Genomic DNA, 17911 nt, shown 5'->3' with positions numbered 1-17911 from the left:
GGATTAAGGATAAAACCGAAACACCGGGGATTAAACCTATTTAAGTGCCTGATGCGCAGTTTCTATGAGGGAAAAAAGAAACAAACTAGTCCTTAAGCCTGGACTATAATACGAAATGATATTATATTATAAGCCTACTAGGTTTATTTTTAGGTGAGTGACGAGAGAGCAAGCATAATTACATTTAGTTTGAGCTTAATTATTAAAAAAAAATATGTCTTTCGGTTTTACGACGATAATAGTGAATCATAATAATAGGTCAAAATCAATGTACATATCATTTTGTGAGATGATCAAAATAAACCAGTAACGATTTGAGATAACTGCTGTTTGCTACATTGTGGTTCAAATAAAATGCATTTATCGAATAAAATAATCCAAGTAATCGCCTAAATTCGCGGTGCCTGTATGGCGTTACCGGATCTTAACTGGATTACAAACAGTGGCTTAGCAATTATGCTTATACGTGTATTTCAACTGCGCATTACAGATCAAACTAGGCCTGCAATGCCTGAGCCCTAGTTTAACTACTAGGAAAGGTCACGTCACGTGAGTTTCCTAATTAAGAATCAGTTTGTTTTTTCTAGCAAATCAGACTAGAATCTAGAAATGTATGTGTGTGGGGGGGGGGGGAGAGTAATTTGACATTCGCTTTACACGGGTTCGAGTAAAACCCAGATATAGTCATTTCAATTATTGTTAACACAACAACACAATGTCAAGAATTAAAAAAATAACCGCTTCCAAATCACTGGCATAAAACTCCTCAAAACTGAGAGTTATAAATGTAGCCATCGTAAAGAAATGTTGTAAAATAAAAAGTAAGTCGAGAGGATAGCCCGCAGGACTCACGCCTGGTAATATTTCTATAACCGTAGATTTATTTTTTATAGTTTGCAGAATACATTTAGAATTTAAATACTTCCCATTATATTTAAATAATTATTAATATTGATTAGATATTCTCAAATATTAACAAACAGGCCAACAGCTAAATAAATAGACTATTATCATAGTCTAGGGTAATGTAAACCATTTCTATTTTAGGACGCCCCCGTGATCTCTATTCGGTGTAGTAAACAATATAAACATCACAATTTTAGAATTTACACGTAAAACGACAAAATCCTTCGGTAAACAGTGAACATTTTAAGTCGATTGGTTGGTCTGGAGATGAACGACTACTTCTCGGGTTGAAAACTTTTTAGCGTTTAGATGAGAAATGAGATGGAGTATATTATTTTACAAAGCAAGCCTACATTGTCGATGACATTTTAGGAGATGGGATTCGTATGCTCTCCTGTCGCACAAAAAACAAAGGCAATACCGTGAACTCGCAGACATCTCAACTCCCTCGACGTTCTCAGCGCACAAAATTTTACAGTCAGCCCGTCACGGCTATGTAAGTCTAATATAATTATTATTGTACAAACGTCACAACGGCTGAGACAGTAATAATTTGAAGTTTCGATTTCGCCGACTCACCGTAAGCGCACAACGCTAATAATAATTACAAAGAACCAAAAAAGGACTAAATATTACCTTATACAAACACTAAGCCTTGATTACACAATGGTATACCTATGTGTGTAACGTAAATACAAAATAACTTTATGGCGTTTGTCAGATAACCGCGTGCGTTTGCTGATGTAGGATGGCAATTTGATTTATTGTAAAATCAATAACATTGTTTGTGTGTTTCCGTGGACAGTGCACGAATAGACTTACTGTTGTAGATTTTCTATCTCGTATTCAAAACGGAAAATATTAACATTTAGTACACATTACAAAACCATATATAGAATAATAAACCCATAATAATAGAACAATATTATGGTAACTTTGCAGCAAGTAGGTATAACATGAATTACAAAATATTATTGTTTTAATAGAAGTCCACGTAAATAAATATTTTTTAAATCTTTGGACAATTCTTATTTTGATCTCCACGGTTTTCTTTAAACCTACATAACATGCTTACATATTTACTTATTTCTGTTTATATACAGTTTGTGCGCTTGTTGTTGTTTATGTTCCCCATTATAAATAATTTATAACTTATTATAATTAAGGCATTTCGGTATAACTTAACAATAATAATAAATGAACGTATAATCCATGTCCACATTGTACTCAAACAAATACCTGTAAAAAGTTGTCCAAGTTATTTTGAATAATCTATAGGTATAGATGCAACTTGAGGGTTGCTGGGAAGGGGGGATGAGAGGTGTTAGGTTCCATTCAATTTTAAATTAATATTCCCGATAATTCAATCCTTTGTCTATCTTATTTTGTTTTATTCAAATTAAATAATTTGGTAGTATTCGGTTGATTTTTTCATTTTGTTTAATATTTTATTGTGTTCCTTTTTTTAAGGTTGTAAAAAATAATTCATTTTAATATTTGAGAAATTCAAAAACGGATTAATACAAAACTAAGACGGTTATTTTTTTAAAACAAAATTCAAGATAGACAAGCCTATTTGGAAAAAGATTCTAGTAATCCACGTCAATTCCGGATTGTTTTTTTTTTTATTCAAATTTCAAAAAACGAAACTAATCTTAAAACTGAGACACACATAGTTTGACGGTGAGAAAAATATGGTTTATAGCAGGTATACAGGTTTAAAATACAGAAAAAAATAGCCAAGAGTTAAATTATTAGTTTTAAATTTCACACCTCAATATTAAACCATTAGAATATCATATTAATATACTATTAATCGTTTTAATCAACAATAGTTGCAAACAATGTACCTTTGCACTAGGTAACGTTTTTAACCTCTGTTGTATATTATTCTTTTTCACAAGCGGCGGAACAACGGCATTGTAAATGGTATGTTATTATTAATAATATAAAGCCGTACGACCAAGAGGAAAATAAACACTTTTCTTAACAGATGCGAGGGTATCCGAGTGTTGTCCTTGACCGGAATCCGAAATGACCGGAGCTGAAAGAAAAAAAAATAATGTGTACAAACACGGGATTTTTAATATAACATTTTTCAAGGCCGACGTTCTCTCATTTCCTGTTTTAATTTTGGCATCGACTGAACGGAGGAATGCTAATAAACATACAACGTTAAACTTTATGTGGATTTTTCAACATGGCGTTTAAGCCTTTTTTACACTAAAATTGTGCGATTGAAAGCCTCAATCCTTAATCCAGACCTTGTAAAATATGTGCGTGCCCTAAATCCTGACTGCACATCAACAATAATCGTAGTCTATATATATTTTGTTTTATTGAGCTCTTAGTTAATTTTGTATATATGTGTTTAAATATATTACTTGTGATTTGGTCGGTTTCCAAAAAGTAACGTATACGTTTTCTACTCCATAAATATCCTGAGAGGCAATGTGTATCAATAACACCGACGAGTCTGAAGTCAAGAGTCAGCAATGTTTGAGAGATGTTTTTTTTGTAGTTTATCTCCTTGCACTCGAGTGATCCGTTTCGCATTCGTCAAAAGATAATAAAATAGAGTTGACATCAAACACTGTGAAGTGTGTATAAAGTCAAAGGCTAGGTTAGGGAAAACATAAAAACAATAATTTTATTTTATTCGATTTTTTTACAACCCTTTATTAAAGATCAAATGCAATTAAGCAACTACGGTTTCAGTATTTGTATAAAATTACATGCGATATAATTTATTCATTTTACCTAAGTAATGACATAAAATATTATATTATATTTTGTATTTTTTTTTTAATAATTGCAACAAGTTATGTCATGCAAACAGATAATAGTTCAATGGTAGCCAAATAGGAACAATTTCAATTAACAACTCGCAACACATTTTACTATGTATAGTAAAATTTATTACTTCTCTCTTGAATTTCGGATAAAAGTACTTAACTTGATTGCACTTTAATATACGACCGACAGTCACTTAAGTTTTTCTCATTGGCAAAATAAGCTTTCGCGTCCTAAACATAAGACCGGGTTGGATTGATTAAATGTGTTTTGATGTGCCACTGTTTGATTTCCGCTTTTCCTTAATATTTAATCAACACACTTTCTTCTTATTAAAAACGGTTGTCAATCATTTTGTAAAGTTTATAAGACAAGAGATGTATTCTGACTTAGGACAGGTTAACGGTTTCAGGTTTGGCATTACTTAAACTAAGTCTGAATCCAAACTGTTTTGGACTCAGAATATTAAGCAGGGTTTTTTTTTTTTAAATAAAGCTACAATGTATTTTGTTACTTCTATTGGGTAACATAAAAAAGCATAGTTATCACGTTTCGTTTCCTATAATAAGATTCTGCAAACACATTTGAAAAAAAACAAATATTTTAAATATAATTAGCTCATTTTTAAATGAGTGGGTAAACTTTCTGTTTTATTCTAAACGAAAAATGTATCTATTAAACTGATAAATATAAAGAAATACCTAAAGATAATATTTTTTTTGTTCGGCTGCTTTTATTTTTAAAAACTACACAACAGCAATCAAAAAAATTTCAACAAAAGCTTTTTTAAATTATAAGGAAAAATCAATATAAAAACATTTTGTTCTTTGCCAAATTGTTCATTATAATTTCGTTGAAATCGACAAATTTTAATGCATTATTTTCTGAACTAATTTGTATAAAATAAAAAGACTAATTTTTAATGTGATCGACATAAAAAACGATTATCAAATGGAGCGCTTTGCTATTGTGGTGGTTAAATATAATATGTTTGGAAAGGTAACTTATAATTTTTTTTTTCAATCCATTCTAAAAATGTATATACATATATTAAATTATTTTCCCAACTCATGGAGAAAATATTTGAACATTTTTAATTTAGAATATTTGAGTATTGGTTGGTGGGTCCCGATATTGTATGAGGCCCAGAGATGCACTCTTTCGCCCATCTAAATCCAAATCTGAATAAAATAAATAGCTTTGGCAACCAACAGGAATTCAATGTACACCCACAGACACACCTAAGGCTAACAAATTGGAGTGGTCAAGACACACAAACCCATAGGTCAAAACACCTTAATAATTTAGTCAGCTATTTAATTATATTTCAGCACGGTTACTTGAATGTTGTACCAGTGTTAGATTTGTGTTATTAATTAATAATCTGTAACAATGACGCGGTGCGCCATAAATAAATCATACATACCTAAACCTTAATGAAACAATTCTAAAACTTTCCAATTAGTATCTCGCTTCAGATAGGACCCTTTGCAGACTTCAAGTTCGCGAAATACCTTAAATGCGGCATAAATGACATTGTCAAAGCAGCTATCAGGAAAACACTGTATATATATATACAATCAAACAGTTATATATTATTAGAATTGAAACAATTTATTAAGTCAGCATAGCGTGCCTGGGTACGTACTAGCTATATAATAGCAAGCGCATTTCCTAAATTCAGCTATTTTAATGCCTGAACGGGCGGGCGGATTGTCTCAAAATTATTTGACCTATTTTTGGCTTCGATGCAAAGCAGAGAAGGTATTGGTTTTACTATGATGTGGGCTTTTTTTATCTGTATACTCTGTAACTTTTTTAACACTGGACCAATTCCTTCGAGTAGCAACTCTATAAATCACAAATTTCATCTAGTTGGTACTTTGGGAAGGGGGGGGGGATAAAAGTTGAAAAAGTTTACTTCTCGACAGTTAAAATTTGAAAAAAACCATAAGAGTTTTAAAATTGAAGTAATAGAAGTTATGCTTGAAGTAATTGTCTGTTAATTTTAAACAAAAATTGCACAAACGAATACACACTGACCTACAAATGACGTGTGCTGAATTTGGTGTGGGCTATTTAATATTATTCTGTTTTTATCATCTACTATCAAAATTTATTAAAAAAAAAAAAACAGGTATTTTTAATTATTTCACAAACTTGTGTGTAAACTAAATTAGTTAACTAAATGTTAAATAATTTTTAGCAAGTTATTAAAAAAAAAAATCATAATTTTATGTCATATTATATTAATAGAGTATTTGTAACAAAACATTATTACTGTAACTGTGGTTCAAGGCTTTTTGTATTTGTTTTTTTTTAAACCTTTTGCGTGGAACATTAACTATACCTATGTATGTGTGGTATTTGAACAATTTGATAATAATGTTTATTTAGTATTAATATTAACAAGTACCAACAACTACCTTTACTTTTCGAGTACTGCTTGTTTGCGTTACAATTACATACAAATTATCACACATGTTTGGATTGGTATAGGTAAACAAATATTTAAATTCGTAATTCTATTATATTTTGTAATAAACAATTTCATTACTACTCTGACGTTGAATATATTGTATTAAAAAATGTATCCTATCCTCTTTAAACGGTTATATTGGAATATTTTTATTTTTGGAAAACGACTTAAAGATTTCAAGGAAATTGACTCATCTACTATGGGAAAAATCGTCGACAATGTGAAATAGTTGAAAAACGTCCAATTTGTCAAAAAACGGTTTTTCTATCAGATTATTTACCCGTTTAGTTTAATAATTCTATTTATTGTTTTTCACAATTCTCGCATATTTATTGTACATTTTAGAGGAATTGAAATCGGTTTGGGTTTTTGACGTTTTAGATCAAAAAGGCGTGCACAATTTGTAACTACTTAGGAGGGTCAAATTTTAGTTTTGTAAAATTATCAAATCGTTGGTCATTTAACAGGGTTTATGGAATCTAATGAATTATAAAACGATACATTTTTAATAATAAAAATGTGCATGTATAAGTTTCAGCAAGAAACTGGTTTTTAAATTGATAATTCCTGTCCACTAACGCTCGATTATATTATATTTGATTTGATTTGCATGTATATTAATACCTACATAAGGTATTAATAGTACTCAACGTAGATTAATACTTTTTCCTACCTTGTAAACCATAAGACAATTGTATAGGTTTAAAACAACATTAATCGATGCTCGACAAAAAGCTGGATAATATTGCTATAATTATAAAAAAAAAAAATTAGTAATTATATTTATTGTATTTTGTAGTAAACAATTCTATTAATGGCGACCAGTCGGGTAGGTACATATAGATAAATGGAATACTCAGTATATAATACATAGGTAAATATCCATTAAACTACTGTGCGACTTGTACCGAATATGGTATTTTATCAATGTGTCAATTTGAAGGCAATCGAGTGTAGGAAATACTGCACAGACAACGTAATATGCCTAAGCCTGTACAGTTGAGTACCTAGGTATAGTTATAAGCAAAGGAATGTAAATAGGTAATAAACAATATTTGAATATGTTCCAAACTCGTTTGACCTAAGACTTACATCGGTTCAATGAAAAATATTATTGTTGAATTCCTATTTGATAAATGACACGTTGAACACGATCGAGACCTTCGTTCAAGATCATATTACTATACCGTATGTGCAATGCTAGTCTCGCCGTGTGTACTTACCTATCTAATTATCCCTTAAGCCATTCAACACATCTATTAAGTACATACCATAAAACGAAAAGCACAGGGTCCTTAATAATAGCATTTGTGTAGCTGTATGGGTAAATATTTTTTTTTTTTAGCCACCTTACTGTCGAGTGTCCAATCGAAAAGATGTTTGCCATATTGTAGAGAGAGAGAGAGAGAGAGAGAGGTTTTAATTACACAAGTTACAATTATACCCAATTGTTTTTTGATGGAATGCTTAAACGTGTGCAATGTGTGACAGTTGTATCAGAAAGTTTCTTGGTAAGTTGGAGGGACTTTACTTTTACAAAACTTCTCAATTCGAATACGTTGGTTGTTACTTGTTTTTTAATTTACGGCCAAACGATTGCGAGCTAGCTTAAAAGATAAACAAAAAAAAGTCGTGGATATTTTAGAATTATTGCGCCATTAACAATGCTTCTTTTTTTTACATTTGTATAATGTTTAATATTTATTTTATTAATTATTATCAAATTACAATAACTTCTATAGTCAAACCAAAGGTACAATAAAACACACTACTATTGTACAATTATGTGACTTATTAAGGTCCACGTTTTAATATATTATATTTTGGTCCGCGTACAATTATTTTTCAATGTATACAATCCTACTTTATGGTAATGTCCATCTTTGTTTTCTTTTAATCAATTTGGGGGAACTGTTTATCACATGACTTCCTCTGATTAGCTTTTTTTAACAAGACAAGACACATCTCTATCAGTTGGATATTTGTACTTGTACTTTTATCGATAAAACGCATATAAATCAACTGTAATTCACCAAGGATAACAATTAGCAGTCAGAGTTCTACAAGTATAAAATTAAACATTTTAACATAAGATTATACAATTTTATTTTGCACATTTAAAAATATTTCTTGTATATCGATAGTATTAAAATTACAATATATAATAATTATTCAAAATTAGTATTTATATATTTTGACAAAGAAATAATTTCGCTTTTTTTGGAAAAAAAATCAGTTCATATGGTTCTTTTTTTTGAAATGTATACAGTTTGTAGATAAAATTCACATAGGCATAAACTATCAAAAACTGTGAATACAACAAAAATCGAAAAATTCAAGTATTATCACTAATACCATTTTTGAAATAGTTAGTTACTATGTAGATTCGAGATGATAAATTATATTATATATATTACAACATCACTTGTATTAGGCACATGATCGATTTATTTGACTAGTTATTGAATAAATATAATTAAAAATTAAAAATTAAATAATACATTTCTTTATTGTTAGTAAAGGGTTTGGAACAAAACTTGTAGGTAATTAACTCAGACTTATACATTTTAATCAAATAATACAAATGAACACAATATAAATTAATTAATAAATAAAAATAAATTGAACTAAATATTATAACATAAACTGAAACAAGAGAGCATAATAAAATGTACATCACACAAACATTTTCAACATGGGTATCACAATATTAACTCTGTCAGAATTACCGAGTATAAACTAAACAAAAAGTTATCAAAATAAAAATAAAATATGTATACTTATATTTTTTGTCTTTAAGTTTTTTATGTCGTGAGCAATAAAACAAATTGGATATCAGTTCCTACACTAGGTTTGGTAACGGTTATTTATTAATATCATACAGTTACAAATGTGTACTATAAAGGCGGAAAAACTATAAATTAATTTTTCAAGTTTTTTTTTATAATAACAAAATTAACTTTAAATTCAATAAACATCGAAAACTATTGTTGAAAAATTCTTGTTGTTTGTAATAATCGAATATCAATCTAATTAATGCTAATTTATACTGTTGGGTTATTTATTATAATATATACTACTCATATCAATACAGAAACACATTAATTTATTGACTTGTTGAATAAAACTCATTCTATTTTATGATATCAGTGCTTGTTCTAAATTAATAAGTAGTCATTGAAGTAGTGAAATATTTGTTAAGACTAGAAATGTATCGACAAAGCGTTTATAGGATATTAATTGTTTTAAATTACAATTAGTAAATGTTTAGAAAATTAGTATTTTTAGCACTAGTATGACATTTGCCATATGTTGAACTAAGATATCAGTTGTCTATACAATTATTTAGACAAGATTATATTTCGTTGGGTTAGTTAATAGTTTTTTAAAATATAATAACAATAGAAACACACACTGTTATTATCTTTATGGGTGTAAAAATAAATTCATAATAATCCGTACGACAATTTCCAAAAATATTCCTATGTCCACGCTTCTCTTTTTAATAATACTTTACGGTTAGAAAGTTAATTCAAGAGTCTATAAAAATCTAAGTTTATAAAAAGAAGGGTATTGTCAAGATCGGTGAAATAAACACTGAGCATTAAAACGAAATCCAGTAAGACCGTTTAAAATATGTTTTAACGCTAGCTATTGTTTTGATTAATTAATAATTAAAAAAATTGTTATTTTTTTTTAACCAAAACCTACAGTCTTACAATAATTCACTTGAGGTTTACAAGGTAGACGGCGAGTTTAAATCGTATCAGTTTAAATGTGAATTTAACACTTGCAGACTAGAAGACAATGCCAATGAAATAAATAATTACTATGTGGGGATAGAAACAAATTTCACTGGGTACGTTTATGAATATAAGATAAAACTAGGTCTTACTCTTGTTCATCTTGTATCTGAGGTATCCCCAGTGCTAGAAACTGTCATTTTAACAGCATCCTACGCTGATGTTTACAGTCTTCAATGGCAAACCTAATAATAACATTAAAAATAATCCTTAGTTTTAAGATTAAATTAAAAAAAAATTGTAAATAAATCGTTTCTTACTTGTACATAAAATAAGCATTTGGAGCGGTGGCCAAGTGCCACAGCGAATGGGCGTCGAACGTCCATAGCAGCGGAGGAAAGTCTGCCAGCTCTAACAGTGAAGCCAAAGTCATGCCGAGTACGTAAAATATTAAATATTTCCCATGGCCCATCCTTCGTCGATTCAATAGGGCCCATATTAGCATAGCTGAGCCAGTTACAACACCTGCACGATTGTATTTCCACTTTAATACCGTGACAATTGCAACACAATTATAGTTTTACATACCGACAAGGAGATTTGTAGTCATGTTGTACTTATAATCATACTCTGTGGTGAGCAGATATAAAGAATGGTAGATAAACGCCATTGAGCATATTAACGTGAACATACTCTTGACGATCTGCTTACTGAATAAAAGAATACGATGTCCAATCGTGTAGAAGGCAAACAAAACCATGGCGTATGCACTGATGTAATCCATTAATTCAGTAAACATGGTATCTCGGCCATGGAATACGGCCGACCAAACCCAACAATTAGCTGATACCTGTAAACATAATCATTAATCAAAGATAAAAAAATAACAGTTATGAGTTTTAAAAACATTTTAGCATTGAGCAAAACATTTTAATGAACTAATAATAGGTAGCTTTTTTTTTTTTTTAAAAATGAAAAAATTGTGTATTTTTTACGTACTATAACATTCAATTATTATCATTTAATTTATGCACTACAATTTTTAATATAATAGCTCATCATTTATTTTCATATTTTGAACAGTTCTTATTATAAGTTCTTTTGCTTCGGTCAGTCTTGTCTATCTTTCAAACTTCCCAATCGTTTTAAACCAACATACTCTGCTCGGTGAATTAAATATGTACTGTTCATGCATTATTAGTTTGTTATAGTAAATAGGCAAAAAATATACTTAGAAAAAAAAAAAGCAACAGCGTGTATGTGATTATATTTTAGGGCGAATACAAAAAAACGTCTGCGTATAGTGCTGAACTTTAAACAACGCGACAACATCTCGGCGAGTGTTTTTGTATTGTGAATACCAAGTAGTTATTTTTAATTACTTGTTGATTATATGAGTCCGCCATAGTTTCACGCAATATCTAAGATAGTAAATTGTCCCGAGTACAACGATATTGTAATTATTTAGTCAGAGATCAATAATCTACCAATAAATAATAATATAATCTATTTGATCTTTATTTTCTTCGAGAAACTGTCTTTTAGGTCTGATAATTACAAACCATTAATCAAATTTAATGTTTATGTCCTAAGAATAAAAATAGATACAAATTCATGAATTATGCATACCAATGTGTATAGCGACCATATGTTGAACGATGGCAGCGTAAAACGTACTTCTTCTTTGAAACGGTTAAACATAACAAGATTCGTAAACAGGTTCAATAAGGAAAACGCTACAGATGCAGGCTCCTGCAGTCCAAGTAGTCTTTTAAACGGCCACTGTAACATAATTTCAATTTTCAGTAGTACTTATCCACAATACGCTTAATGTGTTTTGCAAATTCTGTTATCAATACCTTTCCATGGAACTGCGGCACCGGCCAGTCGTGTTCAACTAAACCTTCTACCATTGGCCACATACAGTCATACTTACAGTTTTCTGAACATTTCCATTTGAAGAAATCTATTATGGGATTACAACAGTTCCTTTTATACCGCACGCCATCTGAAAACCGATGGTCAATTTATGAAGTAATGGTTCGATGTGGAAATATTCCACGATTCACTTACCTTTGTCACATCTTTTCTCGATACACTCCAAAACGCAGTTTTTGTACGATGGAAAACTGTCTCCGAGAGAACCGTACACTTCAACATATGACAACCCAAAAATGATTAAGAATATCGCCAAATACTGAATCATTCTTTAATGTCGTCGCAGTTGAGTGTATTATAATGTTATCGGGTGATTCATTGTTAATAACTAATTAAAGTGATAGTTATTTGTATTCAAAAACATGGTTTATTGAAAATGTTTTTTATGAACAAACTATATCAAACTAGGTTGAAAATTGGAAAAATCTAGAGCAACTCGCAACTTGGAAGTTGCGAATTACAAATCACTAATTAGCGACTATTTGTTATCACTTATCAATGTAAGAAGACTAAAACATTCAATAATGATAAGAAAGTTTAACAGAGAGTCAATAAATTGATAACAACACTATTTTTTTATAAATCATAATCCATACATTATATTATAAAATATAAATTAATTCGTTATTGAATATTGATAGACATTTATAACCACCACAAACTGTTGCTTAGCTCAGGAAAAAACTACTAATGTTTTGAAATTTATATTCTAAAACTATATAATAAATTTGAAGGTATAAAAAATTAATTGATTATGTATCTATTAGTAGGTGATAAATTTACCTTATATTTTACTAAGCTATTTCTATTCATATTGATTTACTTTTACTTGGAATATTATTGATTTAAAATAATTGGGGGTAAAAAACAATCAAGACATTATTAGGACTAAAAATATTTGTATATTTTATTCAGTTGTAACTATTGTAAGTATGATGATGTAAGTCACAAAAATAGTAAATAATATGAACATCCACAAATTATCAATAGTAATTATTTATAATAGCGAATCCCTCACTTCTTAATCATTTAAATAATAAATGTATTATTTACAAACAAAAATGTTGCACATTACATTATTCTTTATATTGATTAAAAAAAAATAAGTAGAACGTATTTATGCGTTCCAGTCAATAGTTTTGTTGTCATTTTTTATTTTATAATGTAAAAAAATAGTAATAATCTTTTTTTTTTTATTTAATGAAATTACTAATAATCCGCTGCATTGTCGGCCAAATAATCTCGCCGGCCAATATTGGAAGCCTGTTTGGTTTGTATTGCTTCTAGCTTTGGACAATCTGTAATTCTGTGACCCAAACCACCACAATAGCTGCAACCTCTTTCATCTGAGACAAAAATATATAAGCCTTACTATTTATTTTTGAATGAAACAATTATACATTCTGAAATAAAACTAGCCATTACCTCCAAGTTGCAAGTATTTTTCATTTTCTGATTCTAATTCCGCTAAGAATAATGGCACAGTCTGTCGAGCTTCGATTAATAAATGTTTTAAGTCAAGTAGAACAGACTCATCATTTCCTTTATTAATAAACGTTGTGGCTATTCCTCTCTTACCAGAACGACCCGTACGACCAATTCTGTGCACTAAAATATTAATATCGGAAACAGTTTTCAAAGTTTCAACAGAAAATTTATCAAACGTTATTTTATTATAATTACCATAATTCTCAACATCGTCGGGCATATCGTAATTAATTACATGCTGTATATCTGCAAAATCCAAACCTTTAGAAGCGACGTCTGTCGCAACCAGCACGTCTTTTTGGCCTTTCCTGAATGCCTCGACCGATTTTGAACGTTCTTCTTGATCTATGTATTTGTTTTTGTGTAAAAAAAAGAAATTTCCTAAAATCAAAAACATAAATACTACTGTACCTTTTCCTCCATGAATGGCTACAGCTTCAACTCCTTTGAGCAATAAGTATTCATGTATAGCGTCGACGTCTTGTTTCTTTTCGGCAAAAATTAAAACTGGCGGCATTGTCTTTTTCAGACATTCCAAAAGGTAAACCACTTTAGCTTCTTGTTTCACATACTCGACTTCCTTTAAATGTCATTAGATTTTTTTTTTTTTATGACTATTTAGGTATATTTGAATGTATAAAAATAGTGTATGCATACTTGAATGACATTCATAGAAGCCGCACCAGCTCTGCCGACGTTGATAGAGATTGGTTTGACGAGGGCTGACCGAGCAAAATTTTGAATTTTTTTCGGCATAGTGGCGGAGAACAAAAGAGTTTGTCTTTGACCCTAGTGTGAAAAACAAAAAAAAAATTTTAAGATGCAGGTAATGTACAGATAATTTGTTAGCGCCAAACTAGAAACTCACTTGGAAGAACGAAAATATAGTTCTGACATCTTCTTCGAAACCCATGTCGATCATACGATCAGCTTCGTCCATACACAAATACCTAATATTGTACAGTTTCATTGTTAAAACATAGTTTGTTACGTGTATTAAAAAATTATAAGCTAAATTGGCCCTAGTCGTTGCTCAAAAACATGTCTACTGATTTTTGAAGAAAAAAAACACTGCAGTCTGTGTCAGTTCAATTTGAAAAATTTTAATTCTATGTGTGCAGTAATAAACGTTTCAATAATAGATAATATTGAATTTTTGGCTTTATCATTTGACAAGGCCAACATTTATTAAAACCACATTTTCTCAATTATTGTCTACATTTTGCCTTTTAAATAAATGAGCTATGACCGGGGCTATTACATTTCTTTTATTTTGACATACCTGCATACGTCCAAGTTAATCATTTTTTTATCTAACATGTCCATAAGTCTACCAGGTGTTGCAACCATTATATGCACTCCCCTGTATCAAATAAAACAAACAACATTTATTAAAACACAAAGTTATATAATATTCTATTTCAACACATACCTTTTGATAACGTCCAGGGATTCGAAAACAGGAACGCCACCAATTGCCAAACAAGATCTGAGTTTAGGAAAGTTTGCTCTTTGTAGATGCGTGATGTAATGATTAATTATATCAAATGTCTGTTTAGCCAATTCTCTCGACGGACATATAATAAGTCCTAATGATAAAATTGAAAACAATGTAACCATAATTATTATTTAATTTTATAATTAGTACTTTAATATTTTATTACCGTAAGGTCCTTCATTGGGTTTAAAAGGTAATTTTATTTCTTGTTCAAGACAGAACATCAAAAGAGGCAAGACGAAAACTAATGTTTTACCGCTTCCCGTGAATGCTATACCTATCATATCCCGTCCAGATAACCTGTAACACAACATTGGCCAGTTCACTAATTATTGTACATTTAGTAGTTTTGTAGTGTAAAAATATGTTATATACGTACACTGTAGGTATTCCTTGGATTTGAATCGGTGTTGGTTTCTTAATACCTTTTTCTACCAGACCTGCTAATATACCTCTATTGAATTTCATTTCTTTAAAAAATTTAAGTGGAGGTGGTATGTCTTCGCCCTCGACTAAAATGTGTAATTTACGACGTACTTGTTCATGTCGGTCTTCCGTCATTGCTAATATGTATCGAGGAGGTTTCCAGCTAAAAGTATTGTAAATATAATTCCAGTAAATGATGGTGTTTATGTTAACGAACTAAAATAAGTTCATTACTTACCTAGTTTTAATAGGATCATCATATTGTATACCCTTGGCTAATTCAGCAACACCCATAAGTGCTTTCTTTTCAGCGACACTTTCTAAAATTTTTTCTTCTTCTTTGAGTTGTTTTTCCATTTCGCTTTCTTTTTTAGCTAAAATTACAAAATATTAACAAACTATTATTATTATTATTAAATTTAATTTATTAATAGTTACAGTAGTTTAACTTGATGACTACAAAAAGCATTTCCCGAATAAACAGTGCTATTTTACAAATAAACAGAACATGTTTACAGTTTTGGCCATCGAGGGTTAAAAAATCATTATAGTTTTTTACAATTTAATAGATTAAAAGTGTATTATATATTTTGCATTTTTGTAGGATCGTTATCATTTGAAATAGTATACTATTTAGAATTTGATGACATTTTTATAATGTTTAATTATATTACCTTCAGCAAGTTTTTTGAGTTCAGTGTGCTGATCCAAGAGACTGATATTAGATTTTCGACCCCAGACTTGTCCTTCGCCATCTTCTTCGTCAAATTCATCACTCGAAGATTTTACTTTCTTATTCGACTCTTCTTTAAGCTTAAAACACAATCATAGCAATAAAATATGAATTTTTTAGAAGAAAATATCTGTTTACCTTAGATAATCGGCCCAATCTCAATAGTTCCTGTTTTTTACGCTCCCTAACAGGTACATATGGCACATAATCATCGTCTGAGTTTGATTCATCATCATCTCTTCGATACCGCTAATATGAATTAGATAAAAATATAATGATTAATTTTAGTGTGTTTATAACGTATTATATAGATAAAAAAGTAGATATCTAACTTGTAATGAATAAAAACAATTTTTTTTACCTTATGCGGTACTTTAAATTCAGCCATTTTCAGAAAATGATAGTGAACATTTTAATATTATTATAGCTGCTAGGAAACCAATGAAATTAAATCTTTTCTAGTAACACAATGAAAATGATAACTCACAAGAATAAATGTTTTAGTAGAAATTAGGGAAAATGTTTGACATAACAATTTATGTTATTGAGATTTTGTGTTATATAGTATCGAACGTTCACTCTGAAGATAACGATTTGAACAACAATAATTTTGATGTGATAACAGTTATTTAGTAGATAATTGATAAGATCTCACAATTTTGTGTTGTTATCAAATTACAGTTTATTTTTTTTTAAACAAATTTTGATACAACATATTTTTAGGTGTGCGACTTGTTTTAATAGGTAGTATTTTATAATTTTAAAGATATTCAACAAAGTACTTTTAAAAATATATTTGCTTAAAAAGGATCTCTTTTTTTTCAAATAAAATAAAATTTTTTTTTTTTTTGGTGTAGGTACATTGTAGATCTTGATTTTTTTTATTATAGCTCATACTTAAATTACGTATATTAAATTTTAATAATAATGTTGTATTTTAGGTGCGTAACGGAAATGAAATGATAAGGTGCATTTGAGCAATAAATTGAATTCTCCAGTGTGTACAATATTGTACCATGATATATGACATATGTTATTAAAATATCTTTATTATTATTCTATTATTACTATTCACAATGATCTGGTTATATTACAATTAAATTTGTTTATTGAAACCGAAGTAACAGTTATATAGACGGGTTTCTGAACTATTTATGCCTGAACAAATCTCATTAGACCAATTGATAGAAATATGGAGTGTTCCCTAAGATTGAATTTTTAAATTCAAAACTAAATTTTAAAGACTATTATCTTACCTGCGACTTTTATATTGTTAAAAACAAAAACTGATGAAATTTAAAAAAAATACTCTTTACTACATTTATGATTACAAATAAGAATTAAAATCGCTTAGGTACAAAAAAAAATGTTTTCATAAAAATCAAATATTGTTAATATAGTTGAAATAATAATTAATAAACCTGTGTTTTTTAAATAACCACGAAATACAAAAAGAAAAAGTAAGTAATCCCACCAACAAATGACAACTTGTAAACTACCTACTCGCAACTTGTCGTCGACTTTATTTCAAATTCCGTTAGCGTCTACAACAAAACAAAATATGTATAACAGTATATACAATAATAAGAAATAACAATATTATTATTATTATTACAGTACACTCACACATAATAGTGTTATGGTCATACGGTTTCTATGCCACAAAACGAATGCTGTAATTCGACAGACTTATTGGTTTTTAGCGCCTGTCACGGAGCGAAGCTTGCGGATGGCACGTTGTGAAATTGCGATCAAAACGGATGTTAAAGCTTTAAAAAGTGTACTTATCAAGTACAGAGGTGTATACGTGTATCGTGTGTATGGTTATTAAATCCGCAGAGGGAATGTTTTAATATCATGGAAACAATATTCAGTATTGACAATATGTAAGTGCACGTGTTCAAAAG

At 29.6% G+C, this 17911-nt stretch overlaps 2 protein-coding genes across 2 annotated transcripts; both read right to left on the bottom strand.

The window, feature by feature from the left end:
* Positions 1-8659: 8659 nt before the first annotated feature.
* Positions 8660-12326, bottom strand: LOC126842954 (post-GPI attachment to proteins factor 3). Its single transcript, XM_050580208.1, has 6 exons — positions 11995-12326; positions 11781-11929; positions 11551-11703; positions 10510-10771; positions 10242-10446; positions 8660-10166 (listed from the first exon to the last, which is right to left on the bottom strand). Exons 1-6 carry the CDS (start codon positions 12125-12127, stop codon positions 10118-10120), a joined length of 951 nt encoding a protein of 316 aa, XP_050436165.1. The 5' UTR covers positions 12128-12326; the 3' UTR covers positions 8660-10117.
* A 486-nt stretch (positions 12327-12812) lies between these two features.
* On the bottom strand, positions 12813-16582 carry LOC126842808 (ATP-dependent RNA helicase abstrakt). The gene is made up of 14 exons (XM_050579976.1): positions 16366-16582; positions 16143-16253; positions 15946-16084; positions 15510-15645; positions 15225-15434; positions 15012-15145; positions 14780-14936; positions 14630-14710; positions 14216-14297; positions 14005-14136; positions 13759-13927; positions 13543-13692; positions 13285-13467; positions 12813-13205 (listed from the first exon to the last, which is right to left on the bottom strand). The coding sequence occupies exons 1-14, from the start codon at positions 16390-16392 to the stop codon at positions 13069-13071; spliced, it is 1848 nt and encodes a 615-aa protein (XP_050435933.1). The 5' UTR covers positions 16393-16582; the 3' UTR covers positions 12813-13068.
* Between the last annotated feature and the right edge of the window lie 1329 nt (positions 16583-17911).

Source organism: Adelges cooleyi, unplaced genomic scaffold, assembly GCF_023614345.1.
Source record: "Adelges cooleyi isolate 19-005CV unplaced genomic scaffold, UGA_ACOO_1.1 ACOO_flye_CR_arks_rails_tigmint_CR_PRNA_574, whole genome shotgun sequence".
In the NCBI taxonomy this organism is placed as follows: domain Eukaryota; kingdom Metazoa; phylum Arthropoda; class Insecta; order Hemiptera; family Adelgidae; genus Adelges; species Adelges cooleyi.
This window is presented reverse-complemented; position numbering and strand designations above follow the sequence as displayed.